Source organism: Sebastes umbrosus, chromosome 6 (genome assembly GCF_015220745.1).
Source record: "Sebastes umbrosus isolate fSebUmb1 chromosome 6, fSebUmb1.pri, whole genome shotgun sequence".
Classification (NCBI taxonomy): domain Eukaryota; kingdom Metazoa; phylum Chordata; class Actinopteri; order Perciformes; family Sebastidae; genus Sebastes; species Sebastes umbrosus.
Genome location: NC_051274.1, coordinates 12,734,552 through 12,755,950, shown reverse-complemented (window position 1 = coordinate 12,755,950; position 21,399 = coordinate 12,734,552). Strand labels below are relative to the sequence as shown.

Genomic DNA, 21,399 nt, shown 5'->3' with positions numbered 1-21,399 from the left:
CTCGTTGCCCTCTAATGGCACATCATTCAGCTCAGTCTACCCAATAAACCAGCGCTTCAATTCGATCTCCAGCTGTGAAAATACTTTTCATATCAGCCATTAATGTCTTTGCTTCTCTGTTTTTGTGAGAGAGTGACTGAGTTTCATGAGTGTCAAAGGAAAAACAGAACAGAGCGGTACATTTTAACCAATTAAAACCATGTGACAATTGATTGGTTGCACATACCTCTGTTAATTCTGTTTTATAATTAAGCTGACAAAGATTTGCTGTGTTCTAGGTTTTACCTCATTGCCGGTCTCACAGTGAAACACAGACTCATAAAGGCTGACACAGTCAGTATATCAATATCCTATTAGTATATCAACAGTCTCTGTTGACACGTTTTTAACTAGGACAGAAGAGCACCAGACCAAGAGGCCAATTACATGAATGTCTCTGGTTTAATGGGTTTCTTCTAATTTTATGTGGACTGAAACTGAACTGGATTTAGAATGACATTGGGACTGATGAAAATAACAAAGGTTCAGTCACAAGAATGTGTCATGTCATTTGGCCCAGCATTGTTGCAGATTGAGCTGCAGCTAATGGTTATTTTCATAATAATTTAGACCATTGACTGCTTTTTATGCCTCCGCGTCGGCAGGTTGTCCGTCCGACAACTGATTAGATTTTGGTGGTAAAACGTCAAGGTCACTGTGACCTTACGTCCGTCCCTTCCTCATGAAAGTGATATCTCAGGAATGCCAGGAGGGAATATCTTCAAATTTGGACAAACATGCCCGTGGACTCAAGGATAAACTGATTAGATTTTAGTGGACAAAGGTCACTGTGACCTCACAAAGCACGTTTTTGGCCATAACTCAAGAATTTGTATGCTAACTAACTAACTATGACAATTTCACACAATAATCTAATAGGGTGAAATTATGAATTGATGACATTTTGTACAGACATGGAAGTAAACTGCAACTTGACTGGCTGGCGGTGGCATACAACCGTGAGGCGATAATTGTAGTTTCAGGTTAATCATTAAATCACTGAAATGCCAAAAAATACAGAAAAATAACCGTCACAAGTTTCCGAAATCTAAAGTTATTTGTTATCTGTGGCTCTTAAGCTACGCTTAGCTAGCAAGGACACGCTCACACAGTTTTTACAATAACAAAGTGAGGTAATAAGGTCTTTAAAGGAATAGTTTGACATTCAGGAAATAGGCCTATTGGCTTTCTAGCCAAGTGTTATGTAAGAAGATCAATGCCACTTTTATATCTGTATATTAAGTATGGATCAGTTGATTATCTTAGCTTAGCATCAAAACTAAGCAGGGGGAAACAGTATCTACCTACCAACACCTCTAAAGCTCACTGATAAATATGTAATATCTCGTTAGTTTGAGCCGTAAACAAGCTAAAATGAAAAAACAACAAGTTGTAGTTTTACAGTACAGAGAGTTACATGCATTGGACTGAGCCAGGCTAGATCTTTCCCTCGCTTTCCGTCTTTATGCTACGCTAAGCTAATCTACTCCTGGCTCTATAGCTCCATATTCAGTGTTCAGACATTGAGAGTGGTATCAACTGGTCCTTCACCTTTAAAATGTCTTATGTTTTCTGTCCATTTTAAACCCCATTATGATACATTAGCTGCAAACGCTGTCTTTTGAAGCTGAAACCCTGGTTGTTTAAGGGAAAGACATTTTTATCTTTTCATTATATGAACCCCGAAATAATAGCAACATTAAAAGTAACATTCAAAGCCATAGATTGTGTGAATATCTGATATGTGAATGATACTTATTTTTCTTCTAAAAGATAAGAACCTTAATTCACAGTGTGTTAAGTATTAAGAGGCTGTGAGAGGAAATGGGTGCTTGCTGTATATCAGCATTTGACCCGTGTGCTCTTCATGCTCCTAACACCCATCCCATGTACATAAGATAAATCATTAAGTCCATTACTTATGTGTACCTTTTGTGCACTACCTACTTCATAAAACCTTAATGTTTATGAAAGATCTTCACTCCATAGGCATGAATTAGCTTAATTTCCCTTCTGCTCCGCTTTGAGGGCTGAGCCAGGCACTTAACTCTGACAATAATCCATCTTCTGTGAGTGTCACACCAAAGACATAAGGACGTGTTGTGACAAGGACTCAATACTTCATCTTCTTGACACAACATAAGCTAATTCAGGAAATGGGTGCCACGTTTACAGTGAAGGATCCCTTCATCTGTTAGGCTGTATTTCATTTATCATTTCAAACACTCTTGATAGTATATGACTACAACTTTTTACCAATGCCGTCAGTATAGGGGACAAAAGCTCCAGTACGGCTTTACACGTTACTGCTTCTTGAAAAATGTAAAAATCTGGAGCTTATTACTAAGTCCTTGATTTAAAATAACCCTCTCCTGGGCTTCCTAGTGTGTGAGCCAACTGTATTCAACACTGTCTGCTCTCTGGCCATCACTTTAATGAGGACAAAACCTCTTCTTTCACCTTAAGCTTCCACAGAGGACATTATATATAGGATGAGTCACATTTCAGACCACTGCAGCACTATGTTTACTCAAATATCCTTTGTCCTCTGTCTTTGTGCCAGCTTTGTCTCTTGTGTATTGGGTGCATGTCTTGACCAGTGACAGTCTGCGAGTTGTGCAGGGACCATAATCGGATCCATGAGTGAGCGGTGGAGAGACTCTTGAGAGTCAGAGGAGACAAATTCACCAGAGTCCCCCCTGAACTGCCCACTCTGTCAACTTGGAAACAAACACAATTAATGTGTTGTTGACTGGGCTTGTGTGAAGTGTGACCTTAAAGGAGGCATGGGGGGAATAAACAAAAGAAATTAGAAAACACAAATAATGACAGAGATGTAACTGAGAAGTAACGTGGGCCTCTTGATGTGCAGCAGAGAGAGAATGGAATATTAATTTGTGTATGGTTTTATAGACAGTACTCTTGTTATATTCAGTTATTTATCTTTCATGGCAATTATGTTTATAATTGCACTTTAAGTAATGGAAGAAAAGTAGTTTATATGTGAAAGGTTGCTTCTGGAAGCAGTGGCATATCTCTGTTCTTCTCACTTTCTGTGTGTGCGTGTGTGTGCATGAACCTGCATCATTACCTAGGTTTATATTTATTTCTCGAGATCGCACCGTCACTCAGCTCCTCCAGCATACATTTGGTGTCTATTTTTTCTGCCTGCCCTCCTTTTCCTCCCTGGCATTTCCGTAGTTAATATTCACCACATGTCTCGGGTTAAATCATTTTTACACAGCAGTGGACTCATCTCCCACATAGGTGTCATTTTAATGGTTGTTTGTCTGAGAGGGGCGGCCGAGCGGGAACTACAGTAGCAGGCAAGGGTTATTCGCAAGGTCACCTATCACCCTAATGTAACGTCCAATGAGAACTGTGCTCAGAAAGCTGGGCTGGTAGATTTTTAGAGAGAGAGAATGAAATGTTGGCAACTGCACTGAAGTCCTCCTTACCTTTCTGTCTCACCTTGACAATAATGCCAATTTGTAATTTTCATCTGGCAAGCAAGGGCTGTCCTCATGAACATAATTTTTGGAAGGGAGACTATAATTTATACTCTGCATGAACATAGCTTCAGTCAAGTCAAGCCTCTCTAGTGCCCAGCAGTCAGCAGTGTTAATGCTTCTCTATTGCCCTCTTGTGGTTTCCCCACTTATCAGCCTCACCTCTTACCTCCTAAAGTGAAACATGACTCGTTTCTGTATCTATCACCTCTTGTGCGACATGTCTGTTAACCAAGAAAACATGAATTGTAAATAATCTTGTTTATTGGATTGTCAGAATTGAAAAACCTTGAAAATAAACTGTGTACAGCTTGACATGTTAACATTTTATGATGTAAAGAGATGCTCAGGAACTTAAATCATATAAAAACATATCTTGTATACTTCTAGTCTAGACATAAGAAAAAATCAATACAAAAACTTAAACGTGTAAACATTGTTAAACAACCATTCATACAATATTTTTGTAAGCTTTACAGAAACAGTACAGGAACACAGGTGCAATTTGCTGTTGTTTTTCTCAATCACTGGGGCTCTAAATAATGGTCCATTACAACAAAGAGTTAATTTTACCACCTCCATGATTCAATTTCAAGATTCTGTGTTATTAGTGCAGTTGGAATTAGTTGTCATTCATCTTTTCATTTTTTACTGTAAGCTAGCTAAATCCATCCTTATTTCAGTGCAGGTTCACAACCTTTGTATTTTACAATTCAGATAATAAGATGGGGTTTTAGTGGACCCCCACTGCACCTGCAGAGTATTATCCCCTTTTTCATTCTTTTTTTAAAATCTATTGTCCGTATGAACAGAACTAATTCAAAGTGAAGGTGTCCCCTCGTCTCCGTTCTGGCTCCAGCTCTGAACTCTGTTGTGTTGGCTCTACCTGGGAGGTGCAGTTTCTGAGTTCGCCTCTCAGCTCAGACAGCTGCTGAGCGTGGCTGGAGAGAGTCCCATTGACTTGCACGAGAAGCCCATTCGATTGTCTCTCCAACTCCTCCCTGATTCTTTCCAGGTCCTCTGCCAAGTAACTCAGGCCTTTACACTGGTCTTCCACACTGGCAACACGCCCTCCAACCTCAGTTACCTCTTTCTGGACCCCCATAGCTGTGCTCCGGCAGCCCCGCACCCCCTCAGCTAGCCGCCTCTTCATCTCTTGCAGCTCGCCTTTAACTCGGGTCAGTCTGCGCTCACCTGCCCCGAGCATGGAGGCCTGATGTCCAACCAGCTGCACCACACCCTTTATCTGCTGGGCCAGACGAGCCTCTCTCTCATGCCAGGAGCTGTTGGCTTGGCCCACCTGGTGGACCACTGTCCCCAGGGAGTCCTGGAGGCCTTTGAGGGTGCGGTTGACTGAGCGGACATTGAACTTGAGGATTGTTAGCTCTCCCTCGATGGGATAATCTCCCTCTGCTTGTTCCTGCTGCTGGTCCCTGAGTGTCAGACGCCTCAGGATGTTCTGCAGTGTGACGTTGAGGCTACTCAAACGGTCACCTTGCATGTTGAGTGCCTCCTTCACATTCTGCTCCTCTGCCAGGTTAGCACTTGGCGCAGCAGAGTCTCCTTGGATGGCAGATGGGTTTTGAGATGAGGAACGGGAAGAGGAGCACATAATCTCAAGGCTGCTCAGGTGCTTCTGCATTCTGTCCACATCGATCTCTAGTCTCCCTCTGAGAGACTCCAACTCTGTTTCCAGAGTGGGAACAGCATGACCCTCCAGTAGTGCGGGGGCAGTGGCATTACCCAGCTCCTCCAAAGCCGTCAGTAAACGACCTTCCAGAGCACTCAACTTACCCTCCATTCTGGCCTCCATACCCTGTCCTGTCTCAGCTCTGTCTGGGACACTATTCATCCTTCCAGACTCATCGCTTTGAATCTGCCCAGTCAGGTTGAGCTGTGCCTCCACGTAACCCAAACGCCCCTCCAGCATTCCCTCTATGTGGTCCTTGTGTCCTCCCAGCTCCACTCTAAGGTGCCTTTGGGACTGGTTAAGGCCTGCCATTGATGTTTCCAGCATCTGCACCCTTTGAACCAGTCCACTCACTCCAGAGCAGCTCTCTGTAGCCTTTAAACCATGGATCTGTGCCTTGAGGTTTGTCATCTCTGTTTTCAAGTCTGTGTTACTTTCCTCCAGAGCGTCCTCCATCTGCTCTTGCCTTTCACCTTGCTCCCTCTGGCACTGACGACGCAAATCCCCTGCTTTCTCCTCGCATCGTCCCTCTGCACTCTCCACGCGCTTCTCGAACCCACCAAGAATTTCTGTCCTGGCTGCACTCAGCTTGGCATCCATTACGTTCTCCATAGCTTTCTGGGCATTTTCCCCAAGATTGCCATTGGAGTCTGATACCACTCCTGCTCTATTCGACATCTTCTTCAGTGCTCCATCATGTCCCATCACTGTTGCTTTGAGCTCCTGCAGCTCTGCTGTCTTGGCTTGCAGTTCTGTCCTGAGCTCCTCTACGTTTCCGTTCAGTTCTGTAAGGCCTGGAAACACGTGTCTGCCATCAACCCCCTCTATCTCAGGATCTCCTCCAGGAATCTCTACAAACCCTACAGTGGATGGACCAGAGGCGGCAACTGGAGCGGGAACAGGACCAGGGACAGCAGAGAGCAGAGCTGTCAGCATCCTGTTGGCATCCTCTCTCAGCGAGGCTCGTAGACTTTCTTCCAGTCCATTCACAGTTCCCCTCAGGGTTTCCAGGCCCTGGTTTAGACGCTGCACATCTTCCTCCATTCGATATATTCGCTCCTCTGTCTCACTGTCTAGAGCTTGGCCTAAAGAGAGAAAGAAAAGCTTTTAACATGGGGCAAACATAATACACGTTTATTCTTTGGTTTGATGTGAATCCGCTTCAAAACAATGATGATAAATGAAGATTTCAGAGCCCAATGTGAATCTAAAAAGTGTGAGTATGCTCAGTTTTGTCCCTATCCAATGTGAACACACTACATAGTCAAACCCAGTTAGAATTAGTATATAGTTTGGAATTTGGACACACCTATGGTTTCACCTTCAGGCTGTTCACCACCAGAGGGAGAAGGAGGAGGAGGGATTTCCTCTGGTATATGTTCCTCAGGTCCTTGGCTATGTTCAATTTCATGTTCATGTTCATGTTCATGCTCATGCTCAAGGCCATGCTCATGTTCTTGGTTGTGCTCTGTGTGATGTGGTTCCTGGTGCTCTGGCATAGGCTCTGGCTGAGGTGGATAAGGCTCGAAGGGGGTGTCTGGATAGGAGGAGGTCCTCGGAGGCCCAAAGTGGTGCATTTGGTAAGAGTTAAAACTGCCGGTGGGAGGTCCTTTGAGTTGACTCCATGGGTTGGCCTTCACACCAGTGTTAATAGGTGGGCCCTTGAACATGGGACCCTTGAACATGGGGCCTTTGTACTGAGGGCCCTTGAACTGTGGCCCTTTAAACTGCGGGCCTTTCATTGGTGGGCCCTTGAATGGCGGCATCATTCTCATGGGGTGTTGGTAAACAGGATGTCCCTCCATACAGCCATAACCAGAGTAGCCGGGACAACAACGCCACTCCAGCTCTGTGACGGTTTTATGTGCCGCCTTGTAGATTGGTTTGTACATCAGACGATACCTGAGGGGAACAACCGACCATCAGTTGGAATGTATACTTGACTGCAATTTTTGTAACCTGAAGTGATGTAAATCGCATTTTTTTTAAATATCAACATGTCATAATAAGAGCTGTTGTTTACTCACTGGAGAGCTGGACATTTTTGACCCCAGGAACACTTGTTGTACTCTGCTTTTACATATGGGGCTGCCCCATCCTGCACGGTGAAGGACACTGTCTTTTCAACCACATAGGCACAGTGGTTCCTTTCAGAGAGGAGATGAAAGATGACAGAGAGGTGGGACACATAAATGTGATTTGTATTTAGCTTTAAAAACACAAAATTTTGTCACTCAAAGTAAAATGTAAATTAAGATCTTAAGTAATGTAGACATGATTCCTGAGAGCACAAGAAAGAGAAAGAGACATAACTTACTTGTGTCTGCTGGTGGGTTTCCCTTGGTCATGGTGTTGACTGAGCCCAGCTTTATACTGGTTAAACTGGAGTGGTCTGTAGAACTTGGTTTCGACCAGTGACAAAAATAAAGTCATGATCAAAAATGGACTCGCAGCCATCACAAAAGGCATCCTTGAATATCCGTGTTTTAAAAGTCAAAAGCTTGGTGAATGGAGTCTTCAAACGGAGGCAAAGGTGATCTCACAGAAAAAAAAAAGTATTCATCCGTCAAGGGCAAGTGACACCCTAAATATTCCACTTCATTCACTTGATATGGAAATTATTGAATGCCTGGGCCTGTGACAAAACAAGATATGGCAAAACACACAAACTCAGAAAAAAGGCTGCAAAATTGCCATCAGAAAAAGAGTCTCTGCAGTACGACCTTGTTTTGGCTGTGCTATAAAGCAGAATGCCACCCTGTGAATGTTGACCCTGACGCTGGCCGTGGGTGTGGTGGACTCTGTTAGAGTGACAACAGTCCAGTGTGAGTTTGGCGGACTCCAGACTCCACTAATAGGGCCCCACTGGCACCATCTGCATATCTCCTCCCACTCAACCTCCTCAAAGTAACACCAGAGTGACACTGGAGGAGGGAAGAGAGCCCGCACCTTCACACTTAGTGTTATTCCTGTGGTATTCTGTACTAAACTTTATAGAAAGTCCAGTATTTATTATACATCTAGTTAGAAGACTGCCTTCTACCAATCAGACCAGAGACTGAATTCCCATGAGATATTTTCCCATGGTGACATCACGGCAAACCAGAGGGGAAATAGCACATCACACCCAGAGTGTACAACACCAGGCCTTGTCCATAAATAGTCTATTTTTAGGTTACATTTTAGGGTAATAGTGGAAATAAATAATAAGAAGACAAGTGGACATAGTCAGCAATTATTTAAATGTTCTTTAGAGTATGAAGACGACTTACACTGTATTGTGTTTGATCCTTAAGAGCATAACATCATTTTTGTCCTTTGGGCCAATACAAAAGCATCGTCCTTTAACAATTTCAAGCTCCCATTCTCCCCAGTTAAATTCAGTCTCTATCATCATCCTCAGAATGGCATACAGTAGAGAATATGTCAGTTATTAATGTCATACATTCATGTATACAGTGTAGGGCTGTTATCAATTAATCTGTTTGTTATTTTTTGGACTAATTTCTTAATCTATAAAAGAAAATATACGTCCATCACACTTTTGCAGAACCCAAATTGCAGTAGCGTAAGAAGTATTCATCTTTTACTTAAGTACAAATACTCTGTTACAAGTAAAAACTCATAATTAAGTAAAAGTACAAAAGTATTATCATCAAATTATACCCAAAGTACCAAAAATAAAACTCATTATACATGACCCATTTCAGAATAATAGTTGTTATATTATTGGATTATAATTATTGATGCATTCATGTGTACATCGCTAATGTTACAGCTGGTAAATGTGGGGCTACTTTAGCTACTTTACTACTATCTTATATACTGCTGGGTACTTTAAGATATAATACATCATAATTCATCAGTTGATTATCTGAATCTCCAAAGTAAATACATAAATAAATAATGTTGTGGAAATATATGTTGTGGAATAAAAGTACGATAGTTGCCTCCAAATTGTAGTGAAGTAGAAGTATAAAATAACATTTCATAAAATACTCAATTCAAGTACAATTGTAGTACACTACCTGAGTAACTAGCATACACAAAATGTATAATATTGTATGAGATCTGTATGGGAGTCCACACACATATTTTAATGCTAGAATGACTGATCTGAGGTTATGTGATGGCTCGGCAGTCTCTAAAGTGAAATCTGTGAAACATCTTGGGCTCTTTCACTTCACACATAGACATAGTTTAAACCCTGACCTAACAGCAAACCTCCAGAAGTGGCAACAAATAAAAACAAATAGCCTGTGTTGAAGGCTGTGACAGTATACACACACCCATACTCTGAGTGCCTTGCCCCACAAACCCACACATTCATTCACAACACTAGTCTTTGAGTTGAATAACTGCACCGCCCTGAATAGAGAGACGCCTGGCAGCTCTACTGTACCACAGCTAGAACACTTTCCACTTACAGGCCACCGAGACTGAGTCACAGTTAAGCTGCATGTATTACTCAAACCCATTTGATCTTAACAATTTTCCAACAAAGCCCAATGAAATATGGAATTTACAGGATCAACTTTTGGAGGGCAAACTGAACACTCCTGTGAATAAAATCAAAGCCTTCAAACTTTTTTTTAACTCAAGTTTTAAGCATTTGCTGTTGGCCTTTAAAACTGTTAATTACACTTCACATTTCTTTCCAGTGTGTGCTTCTATTCTGTTATATGTAATTAATTTACAAGGTGAAAATTGACCTTATTATAATTACATGGTTCACAAGGACGTCTGTGATTATGCAGATAGTCTGAAGGAAGGTGGGTGAGGATGGAGCAAACTAAATACCACAGTTTCCATTTATCACCTAAACGACAGTTTGAAGGTCTGTGTTTTATGTGTTTTTTAGCATATGAAGTGGTGGAAATGAATGAAATACATTTATCAAGTACTGTAATTTAGTACAGCTTTCAAGGTGCTTGTTCTTTACTTCATTTTATTGTACTTTATACTTCTACTCCACTACATTTCAGAGGGAAATGTACTTTTTACGCCACTACATTTATCTGACAGCTGTAGTTACTTTACAGAATAAGATTCTACAAAAACAAAAACACTGTTAAAGATAAGGTCTGTGGTTCCCAACCATTTTGACTTGTGACCACTTACAAAAAAGAAGTGTGAAGCTTGTGACGTTTCAGATTTCTATGAGTTGTTAGCAGTTCCATTTCCTCTCTAATCTTCTTAGATGGTTTATTTTAAATAACAGTTTGAGCCTTAAAGAGGTCAAATCATCCAATATTTTAAAGATTAGATACAAGTAATAAAAATGAATACAGATTTGTGTAGCAGAAATTAGTTTCTTTTCTAATTTCCTCTCCTATTAATCATCTTGTGACCCCTCAGACTTATCTTGTGACCGTTTGGAAGGGCCGGACCCCTAGGTTGGGATCCAATGGACTGACTATCTGACTGTATATAAAGTACTTAAAACTATCTCCACCCCGAGCAGCGACAACAGTAAAATGCTGCTTACGCATTGATGCGTCAGTTTTAACAGTTTTTTTTATACTTTTGATATTTTAAGTGCTTGTGGCTGATAATGTACTTTTTCATAAGTAGGATTTGAATGAAGGACTTTTACATGTAATGGAAGATCTGAGTCCTTCTACCACTGATTATATGTACAGACCACCATTAATGTCAGTCATTCTAAAACATGTTTTGCTGTGACCATTGTAACATGACCTTATTTTGAACAAGGGCAACACTGTGTCCATTATTGTGCAGGGAGCTTTTGATTGACCCCCTTTCTCAGAAGCAGGCCAATTTCCTGCATCCTGTTTGTACCATGTCCCACCTCTTATACCTGGAAACACCCTGTTTAGTGCAGATACACAACAGTGTGTGTTACATATACTCCGTGAGCCCTTTTACCCTCCTGATTTGTAAACAAGCTCTCATTGTATCATGTGAAACATGTCGCAGAGCACACAGCATCCAGACTCGGACTTTCTGGTGCTGCGAAACAAGTGCAGCTTTATTCTGCCGGCCGGTGGCGACTCCACCTAGAGTTTTCCTTGAATGGCATCACACATTACAGCTGTTTTAGCTTCCACTCACCTGCCCGTCATAACGCGTACGTCAGGCTGAAGCTGTTAAGCACGGACTTCTCGTCATCGCCACATTATAGACAGGGTGAGGCCAAATTTGCTAGAATGAAAAGAGTGGAGAACACCATCTGTGAAACTCTGTGCAACATATGGGTAGTTGCATTTGTGTTTATCCCTTCTCTATTTCTTGTGGTGTCTGTTTAGTTTTAACACTAGCGGTCCAAATTCTGAGCAGGCCTGTAAATCTCCTTATGTGTGTCTTTAGTTTTCATCAAAGTCAGTGCGTTATTGGACTGTGTGGCTTTTGGCAGTGCTTTCCCAATCAAACAGTGCTGGCTCATATAATATTTGCATTTTTTTTAGCATTTGTTTTAACTTGCATGGAATAACAGATGAGTTGGAGCATGATCTAAAGAGTATGAAAAGTTTATACATTTTTTATAGTTTCTTCATTCACTGAAGTGAACCCAACCAACACTATCAGCCCGATCAAACCTTATTCTTAACACTGTATGACCCAAATCGCTTCAATTATTTCCTGTCAGCTTATTATACAAGTTTCTGAATACTGCATGTTTTAATTTATCAATGGCTGTAACCTGACATTGAACATTAGAAAATAGTCCATGCAGCTTTTATTCATCACATTAACTGTTTAAGTTTAAGAGGAAATGTTGCAAATGCAGGTTTAGAAGGTGTCGTGTCTAATTTGCAGCATTGTTTGTTTGTTCTAGAGTAGCCTATATCCGCTCTGTATGTTCACAGCCATGTAAAAGAACAAACAAGAGTAATTGGTCTCAACACTTCACAAACCTCAACCTTGTTTCCTGTGGCGGTGCACCCACTGGTCAATGCTTTTTTTGTACCCTTTTATGTAAGATTGCTTTGTTTTAGTTTAGGATGTTTTTGAGTGAATCTTTTTTTTCTTTTGGTACTTGTGAAAAAGATTTCATTCCGAGGCGTCACCATCTTAAAAGAATTTACTCATTAAATAAGACAAATGTTGGCCTGGACAAACATAATTTGGTGGCCACATGGGGAGCCAGAGGTCGCGGCACACTTCACACGTTAGCCAAGAAGTTCAGTGTGTTTGCTGTTGCCAGACTCATGGCAGTGTGTACACATCTGGAGACAGCCAACACACACACACACACACACACACACAAACACACATACGCACACACACACACGACTCTGTAAGGATAGTCGGCTCTAACCCTTTTCTTTCTTATAAATGTTGAACTTAGCTTCAGAAACAAATGTAATAGACCTAAATCACGCAGTAACACAGTATCATTCTTGGTGTTGTATTGAAATCAAAATATGTACATTTTCTAAAAATCAAATTGATTGTAACAAAGTGGTGGAAACGGGGCCTCCTGGATGCCTGAACAAACTGTAGAAAATACTGGATAGTGTTTAGAATTGCATTGAAATTCCTTCCACAATGTATGTTTGTAGTCTATACATATATAGATGTTGAACAGATGGATAGCTATAGTAGTTTTTGTACTACAGTGGAGGTTCTGTAGCCTATTGCAGCTTTTTTTTATCCATCCCTGTAATATAAACTGTTGTACAGTTGGCAGTTTTTCCATCTGTTAGTTTCAATCAGTGGTGGAAGAAGAATTCAGTTATTTTAGTTAAGTAAAAATAGCATTACAGTGTAAAAATACTCTGTTAAAAGTCCTGCATGTAATATCTTACTTAAAGGAACAGTGTGTAGCATTTCAGGGGATCTATTGGCAGAAATGGAATATTTTCTTGAGTGTATAATCATCTTAAACTAAGAATCGTTGTGTTTTTGTTGGCTTAGAATGAGCCGTTAATATCTACATAGGGAGCGTATCCTCTCTTCGCGGAGCTGACTGCCATGTTTCTACAGTAGCCCAGAATGGACAAATCACTGTGTTAAGTTTTCCTGTTTGGGCTGGAATCGATAACGTTACGTTATGCAGAATGGCCCAAGCCAGAATAATATCTCTAACATCACTGGATTATAATTAGTGATGCATTAATGTGCTCATCATGTTATTGCTGCAGCTGGTAAAGGTGGGGCTAATTTAAAATACTTTATATACTGCTGGGTAGCTTAATCTATAATACATCATTATTAGGGGCCGGGCAGCTACTGTACCCGGGCATGCATGAAAATAAACCAAACTTTGCACATAGGTCCAGTCCTATGCTAAACTTCCTCAACTGACTTTGTGTGCAAATAGTCCAGATGGTGGCGCTAACCGTCTAAAGTTCAAAACTTTGACAATTCATAACAAATCAGCCGTACGTGTTACAACTTTGCAATTTCCACCAAAATGTTGGCCCAAGTGAGCAGACATGTTCATATGCTTCAACCTGCAGGAATTATGAAGTCCATCCCTTATTAAACTCAGTTGACACCAAACTTGCTACGCTGCATCTTCAGACTCCACAAACAATCCAGACAGACTTTTTGAATTATCAAAAATTGAACCCACAGTGCATCAAAATGCTTTAGTGTAAACACTACTGTACACAGCTACTGCAAATTCTTGCTTAATATAACTCCAATGTTCATGAATATAAATGAAAAGATTTTCAGGTCATTGTAAATGTAATGTGGTAAATTTCAGAATTTTATAAAATAAAATATAAAACTTTTATTTAATATAACTGCCTTTTTGACAGTATTTTGAATTATATCCTCACATAAACCATTGCAGTCAATGAAAATCAAGCATTTTTAAATATCAGTTTGTCACGAATGGCGCAATCAATCTTTGTCAAAATAAATTACAGACAAATCCTCAGAATTTTGTCTTGAAATTTGAATTTTTGACACTAGTTTTAAATCTGCCTTTACATTAATTGCCTAAGTCATAGTGTGAAGTGGTTTCCTTCTATTCGGGCTGTAAGCTCACTAAGATAGTGACTTGCCCTTGGTGTCTGAGGTTGTGAGTTTGAGAACTGATGGAGGCAGAACGAACATGCTAATGCCTTAAAGGATTAATGATGATGGACCGCCCTGTACTTCTCATTTGTCTTCCTTCTCTTTGGTTGCTTTTAAGGAATGCAGTATGTAATGTGAAGTAATTTTGGCTTTGTAAATATAATATTGAAAAGTGGTCAAATGTTGCTCAGTGTACCATTATACAGTATATATATATATATATACATATATATATAGTATATATATACAGTACAGTAATTATACAGTCTCTCTGTACACAGAATGAGACTGCCCCCTTGTGTTGATTACTGGTTTAGATGTTAAGAGGAGAAACTGTCCCCTCAGTTTCTACCATCTCTCTTCCAAATGCTCTGACTTTGTTCTCATCAACAGTGTACAAAAATAAGTAAAGTTATTGCTGAATACAGAACTAATAACTCTGCCTTGTGGCCGAAGTACAGTTAAATATGTTTAATGTTTGGACTAAAAATAATACACTTGGAAGGATTTTCTGAATCGCTCTGGAATGACCATAAAAACAATTGCTAAAGAACGATTCCTTTGTTAAACCTTAAAACAAAACTCAGCTGCTCAGAGTAAACCTCAAATGTATACTATTAATATTTTAGGCTCTTTGATGTTCTCTCTTGTGGAAACTATTAATTCAAGCGGTCCCTTTCATCTTTGAGCGCTCTAACCAGACCAAATGTGTACATGCTTAAAGTTTAAGAGGAGCCCCAATGCTCCGGTCTGTTTCCGTAGTAACATCTGCAGAAACTAACTCATACCCACACCCTGCCAATTAAACCCGTCAGCTGGGTTTGTGGTGTCGCTGGGATAAACTACAATGTATTTCTGTCACCAATGTTTTGAAAAAGAGCCAATGAGGCAGTAATCACTGTGGTGAATGGGGAGATCGCTGCACATAATTCAGGCATTGTGGAGTTGGGGTGCAGGAGAATATCTGGCAGATGTTATCTAGTGTGGAGTCATTTCAAAGAAACATCAATCACATAATGCAATATCAAAAACAGCAGGGAGCTCTGCCTTGCATCATCTCTTGGCATAATTTCGTTCTTATAAACCCAAAGAGAGAATGTTAAATCAGGACGTTCAAGGCGGCACCCAGAATGACACACCATTACTAACTATGAATCTGTTGATGTTGTGAGCAGTGGTGTAACTGGGAACAGTGGACCCCATGAACTGTTTCCTGTTGCTCTGCATAGCTTCTGCACTGGCTTGACGATGCTTATTTTGTTGCTGTTGCTGTCTTTATCATCAGCCATTGTATATCATCAACCATTGTTTACTCAGGGACAATTGACTGAGCATTAAGCTCTTTAACAGCAATGCCCTGAATTCACATTTATACGGGCTAAAAGGACAACCACATTGTAATAACAATAAAGGGATGAAAAAGTCCAATAAAACGAATAACTAGCAGACATGTCTGGCAAGAATGATATACAGCAATAAAAACAGTAGGATGATGAAAAAAGTGAAATAAGAATGAAATAACATGTCTGTCAAGAATGATGGATATACAACAACAGCAATAAAAGTGATGCAGAAATGTCAAATAAAAACAATAGATAGCAACCATGTCTGCGAATTTACCAAAGCAGGAACACTGTACAACAACCAAATCGTCTAGCATACACTTAAAGCTGGAATAGGGAGATTGGAGTAACTATGATTTAAAAAAAATATATTTTTATAAAACGGTCACTATATCCAGACAGTAGTGCATGAGAGAGGTAATCTGAAAAAAAAATCATGTGCCTCTGTGTCCTCCGGTGCTCCTAATGGCATCTGCAAGATTTCACAGACCGGAGGAAAACAACCAATCAGAGCCGAGCTGGAGCCTTGCCGTCTCTGAGCAGCTGTCAATCACTCGCAAACTCTGATCAAACGGTCAAACTAGGCAGCGCTGATCAAATATGAATCAATATTCTGTTACTGTAATGCCTATTTCTCACGTGAAATGTTTTCAGAAACATCTGGTAGTGTACTGTTTAGATGTAAATTAGAAAGTTTGTGACCCGGCAGCCACGTTGAGATCAGTTGAGGAAATACCAAACACCGCCCACCAGCCGGAGCAAATTGTCTCATTTTACAGCTAAACACTACAAGATGTTTCTGAAAACATTTTACGTGGGAAATTACATTACAGTAACAGAATATTAATTCATATTTGATCAGCGCAGCCTAGTTTGACCGTTTTATCGACAGCTGCCTCCGTTGAATGAACAACCAATAGGAACGCTCTCTCTCTGGAATGACCCCTGATTGGCTAAAGTCTCCCGTCACAAGCTAGATTTTTATTAAAGCCTGAAACCAGAGCCAAAAGGAGGTGAAGAAGTCTAGTTTTCTCTCAGAACACTTGAATTACAATATGTTGAAAGGTTATTATGGATTTTTTGCCCAATGATGCCAAAACTATTCTGCCCACTGACACTTTTAACATGATCTCCCGACACCTGTCTAATTTCAATACCTCTTGTAATTTGTTCCATTTATTTGGTGCTAAAAAATTAAAAGACATTCAGGGTGAATATTGTATATATACAAGTATATATTGTAGTGCAGCGCCAATATATCCTGATGTCCCTGAAGTTCCAAAGAATTAGAAGGGCGACTTATTGTCTGGAGATATATTTCATATATTTGAGGCCCATGTGAATACTGTGTTCTCTATGGTATTTTAAAATGCCTTTAAGGAATAGTTTGACATAAAGGAAAATACACTTGTTCGCCTCCTTCCTGAAAGTTAGATGAGAAGATCGATACCACTCTCATCTATAGTCGTCTGTGCATTAAATATGAATCTGTAGACAGTTAGCTTAGCTTAGCATCAAGACCGGAAACGGGGAAACCATTCAGAATCCGAATCCGGTTTATTGCCAAGTAGGTTTTCACATACAAGGAATGTTCAGTGGTGTTTTGGTGCAATCAATATAGTAAAATAAAATGAAAAATAACAGCAAGTACTGCAAAAGTCAAGAAACAAAAATAAAGAATAGACAAATGTTCGACACAAATATGAAAAGATAAAAAAAAGTTGTACTTCCAAAGCTCATTAATCTTCAAAGTTACCTACCAGCACCTGTAATGCTCACAAAGTATAGCTCATCATTACACTTCTATTTTGTATGGATTAAACAAATGAGATACAGCATGTAAATAATGAGTCTTAAAGGTACTGGTAGGTGATGTTGTTCCCTTTGGACAGTAGTTACCTGGCTGGTACTTGGTTCTTTGACTCCGGCTGATTAGACCTCTGCTGGTGTAAGTTTGGTGGAGCTTGGTTGAGAATTACATGAGGTCTATGCACTGATAAAAATGATAATTTGGTACGTTGTCCTGCCCTAATGGGTACAACACAATCAACAGAGGGGCATAGAGAGAGAGAGATGTAAATCAGCTGGTGTTTATAAATGCCCACACAGTCCTGAGAAGAGGTCTAATCAGGCAACAAGTGAAAACACCTGTGTGGGTGGATCATTGCTGAGCGCTGCAGGGGCTTTAAGATTTCACATACAAAATACATGATCACTTTTATAACGTTACAACACAGCAGAGCACTTTTTGGGTTTTCCTCCCTTTACTCCAGAACACACACACCAAATATTTTCTGATATTACGTACGTACTTTTACTTAAGAACGATTTTGAATGCTGGACTTTTACCTGTGACAGTTTTATTTGATATCTCACACATCTAAAAACGCATGGAAAACACCAGCCATGAATCTTTTTATCCAGGGCGCACTGCAATGACGATAATAAAGTTGCGGTAATTTAGCAGTAAAAGCCTCACTGACTAAACTAAACAAAGATGAATGGATTTCTAGCACCGTAAACCCCTCACAGTAGCTTTACTGCTCGATTTCTCTGTCAGTTTGGCTGACCTTTCAACCGGATGTTGTGACGTCCTCGGACGGAATGGCGTGAAGCAAGTAAAATAGTACCTGAGACAGATGTAAAGCTCTAGGTAGCCCTGCACTAAAATGATTAACTTCTTCTTCCATATATTAACCATAGACTGATATTTACAGAAGAAAGAAATTATATCTGCCGGCTGTGATTGGTTGTTCCTCAACACATGACATGCGCTGCAGCATTCCAAAAGTTGAGCTGTGCTCTAGGTCTGTCCTCGACCAAAGAATTTCTGAGTTGACTAACACTCATACGATTTTGTCGACTAATCAATTAGTTGATTTAATTGACAGATCTGTAAAACTGTGTTTCTCCACAAAGAATCACACAAAAGCACCACTTTAAATCTTATGTTTACCAGAGATGTGCTCATAGAAATAAGTCATTCAGCATGAAAAAGCATAAAAAAAAAAACTAATCGACATAAGAAATTTTAGTCGACTAAGAAACCAAAATGACAGATTAGACGACTAATTGACTAAGAGGGACAGATACCCTCTGGTAAACATCTGTGTCTCTCCATCACTGCACAACACCTGCACACATCCACTGTTGACCCTGATCAAGTGCCATGCACACGGCCCTGTGTGATATTGTGGGTTTCACCTTGATCTCTCTAATCAACTTTCATCATCACGCCTGCACCGCTGCAGTCCCTTGCCAAAATCTGTCTCAGGAGGACAGTCAGAGTTTTTCCTCAGCTGGTTCCAGTTTGATTACACATGCGGCTGCAGTGTCGGTGCATTTTTGTTTTGCTGTTTTGTAGATTTCAACTGAAACCACAACAGGCTGATGTAAAAGTATGAGATATTTATAAAGAGATGAGAACCCTGAAATTTATTTTAGTCCAGACACTTCAGGGGCAATTTCTCAGTGACTCCCCCCGAAGCTCGAGTAAGATTTGTAGCAGCGGATAAACAAAACTCAGCTTGCCCTCCTTTTAGGTCTTGTTATGTATTTATGTACGCCTTATTTGTACTGGGAGATCCCTCCCCACTTACCCATGTCCCTCCTGTTGATACTGACTTGATTCAGAGACAGTATTGATGACGGGAAATGGAAAACTCCTCTTGCCGCCACTGTTGATGAGTGCTCAGGCTGGGCGAATAGCAGCATTTGTCATTCAAAGAGGTCATGATTATTATGCTAAATGGCAAAAGTGGGAATTATTTATTGGTGGGCCCAAATAGAGTGCTACAGGAATGAGTCCTAAAACCCGGGAATGAGTTAGCATTTTAGCACTTACGGTTCCCTCGTCTGGAAATCAATAGGTGTTTTGAATGTGTTTTTAGTTAGATGTCTGAAATTAGGTCTGTGGTTAACACAAGCTTCATAAGAGATTTTAACGTTTTGTTCTAAGATACAAAATACATCAATAAATATCCCACTTGTGAATTTTGAAGTCTTTATGCATCTTAAAAAAGGCGTTTGCTAACAAGTGGCTCAATGAGACTACTAAACGTCATCCCGCCAACTCATCCGCCTTTACAGCCTCGCTGTGTATCGTCACGCTCGTGACCGTGTTATAGTTAGTTTATAGTCTAACGTTAGCTTTTTATTTCTGGCAATTGCAATCACACTTCAAAAATCATAAAAGTGGTGTTCATTTGTGAAGATTATCTTGCTGAACAAAACGTGGAAGTATCATAAACATTTGTTTGCCACAGAGCTTATTTTTTTCAATAATCCAAAAGCCAATGGAAAAATCCCATTGGCTTTTTATTGAGGGAACCCAGGGCGATGCTAACTTCCTGGTTGGTCTACAAAAATACATCATCCCTGGAGCAGTCCATGGGAACCAATACTACCCACACCTTTTCTTCCTGAAATGCCTCCTTTTTTCTCCCTTTTTCATATTTTTATGGAACGATGAAACTTCATAGTTTTTACTGTTTCTTTCACTCATGCTTTTGCGCAGTCTTTCCCCTTCAGTTTTTTTTATCCATTTGTTTTCTTTTGGACCTTGTTATTCTCTTTTTGTTTTATTGTGGTTGGAAATAATAAAAAAATATATAAATAATAATAATAATAATAATAAATTGGACTTGTATAGCGCCTTTCAAGAAACCCAAAGACACTTTACAAAGAGGGCACACAAAATCATACTGATAAAAAAAAACAAAGGAAAGAAGAAAAAAATCAGTATATCTGGACATTGAATGGACAGATATACACTTTATCAGAGCTATGATATCAGCGCCCGGCACACTAATATGGGTGAACCTTCTCTATTAGTCCCATATCCTGTCTGTAACAGTTGCTGTGCTGGTAGAATGTAAACAAATGGGACTATCAGTGCGAGTTATGGGTTAAATTCTTACCACTGTAAACAATTGCTGTTAATTTACAGCAGGATTTCAACAGTATTAACCTGTTATTGCTAAAAACAGTGCTTTACTGTTAATACAAAAGAAAAGCTGTTAAATTACGCTCATAGGCCGTTTTTAACTGAACTATAATGCATTCTTAAAAAACATCACTTTACTGCTGATCAACTGTCTAAAGTATCATCAGTAACAGTTTCATGCAGTATTTTTTTTTTATTCTGGGACCTGATCTGCACATGTGAGGCTTGTACATTGTACATGATTGGAAAATCAGTGAATTAGCTCTGATCTTCACTCACATGTTGTTATGGTTTGCATTCTGTGCTTGTAGCCAGTTATAGACAGACATTATGGGAAAAGTGTCAACAAGTCTATTATAGCCTTTTTCTATTATAAGTGCCTTTAATTGTATTTAGTGTGACTATTCCTATGTCTGTAACCTGCTAAGTCTATTCATCTAGGCAAAAAATAATGTTAATTAAAATGTATGTAAAAAAATACAACCTAAATAGTGCATTAAAACAAATCAGTAAGATAATGTAAAAGAAAAGTGAAAAACAGCTATATAATGTATCTTTAAACAGTAAATTAACTGTAAAATACTGTGAAATAAATTTAAAAAAACAGTTCAAACTGTATTTTTCATTAACAGTACACAGCTGTAAATTTCAGCGACAGTATAATAATGTTAATTTTACTGCTGCCAGTTCTTTTCTGTTATTTAACTGGGACAGTGTGGCTTTTTTCAATCAGTGGCAAAAAAAAAGGTTAAAAGGGTAAGGACATAATGTGATGCTTTTTGAATATGAATGTGATCAATAAAGCATGATTGGTGCTCTCTCTCTCTTGTGGACTTAACAAAACCCCACATAGAGAGAGGTCCATCTCAGAGAGCACAG

At 39.8% G+C, this 21,399-nt stretch overlaps 1 protein-coding gene across 1 annotated transcript; it reads right to left on the bottom strand.

The window, feature by feature from the left end:
* Window positions 1–3,815: 3,815 nt before the first annotated feature.
* On the bottom strand, window positions 3,816–11,324 carry emilin3a (elastin microfibril interfacer 3a). The gene is made up of 4 exons (XM_037774130.1): window positions 11,314–11,324; window positions 7,266–7,385; window positions 6,560–7,140; window positions 3,816–6,323 (listed from the first exon to the last, which is right to left on the bottom strand). The coding sequence occupies exons 1-4, from the start codon at window positions 11,322–11,324 to the stop codon at window positions 4,363–4,365; spliced, it is 2,673 nt and encodes an 890-aa protein (XP_037630058.1). The 3' UTR covers window positions 3,816–4,362.
* Window positions 11,325–21,399: the final 10,075 nt, after the last annotated feature.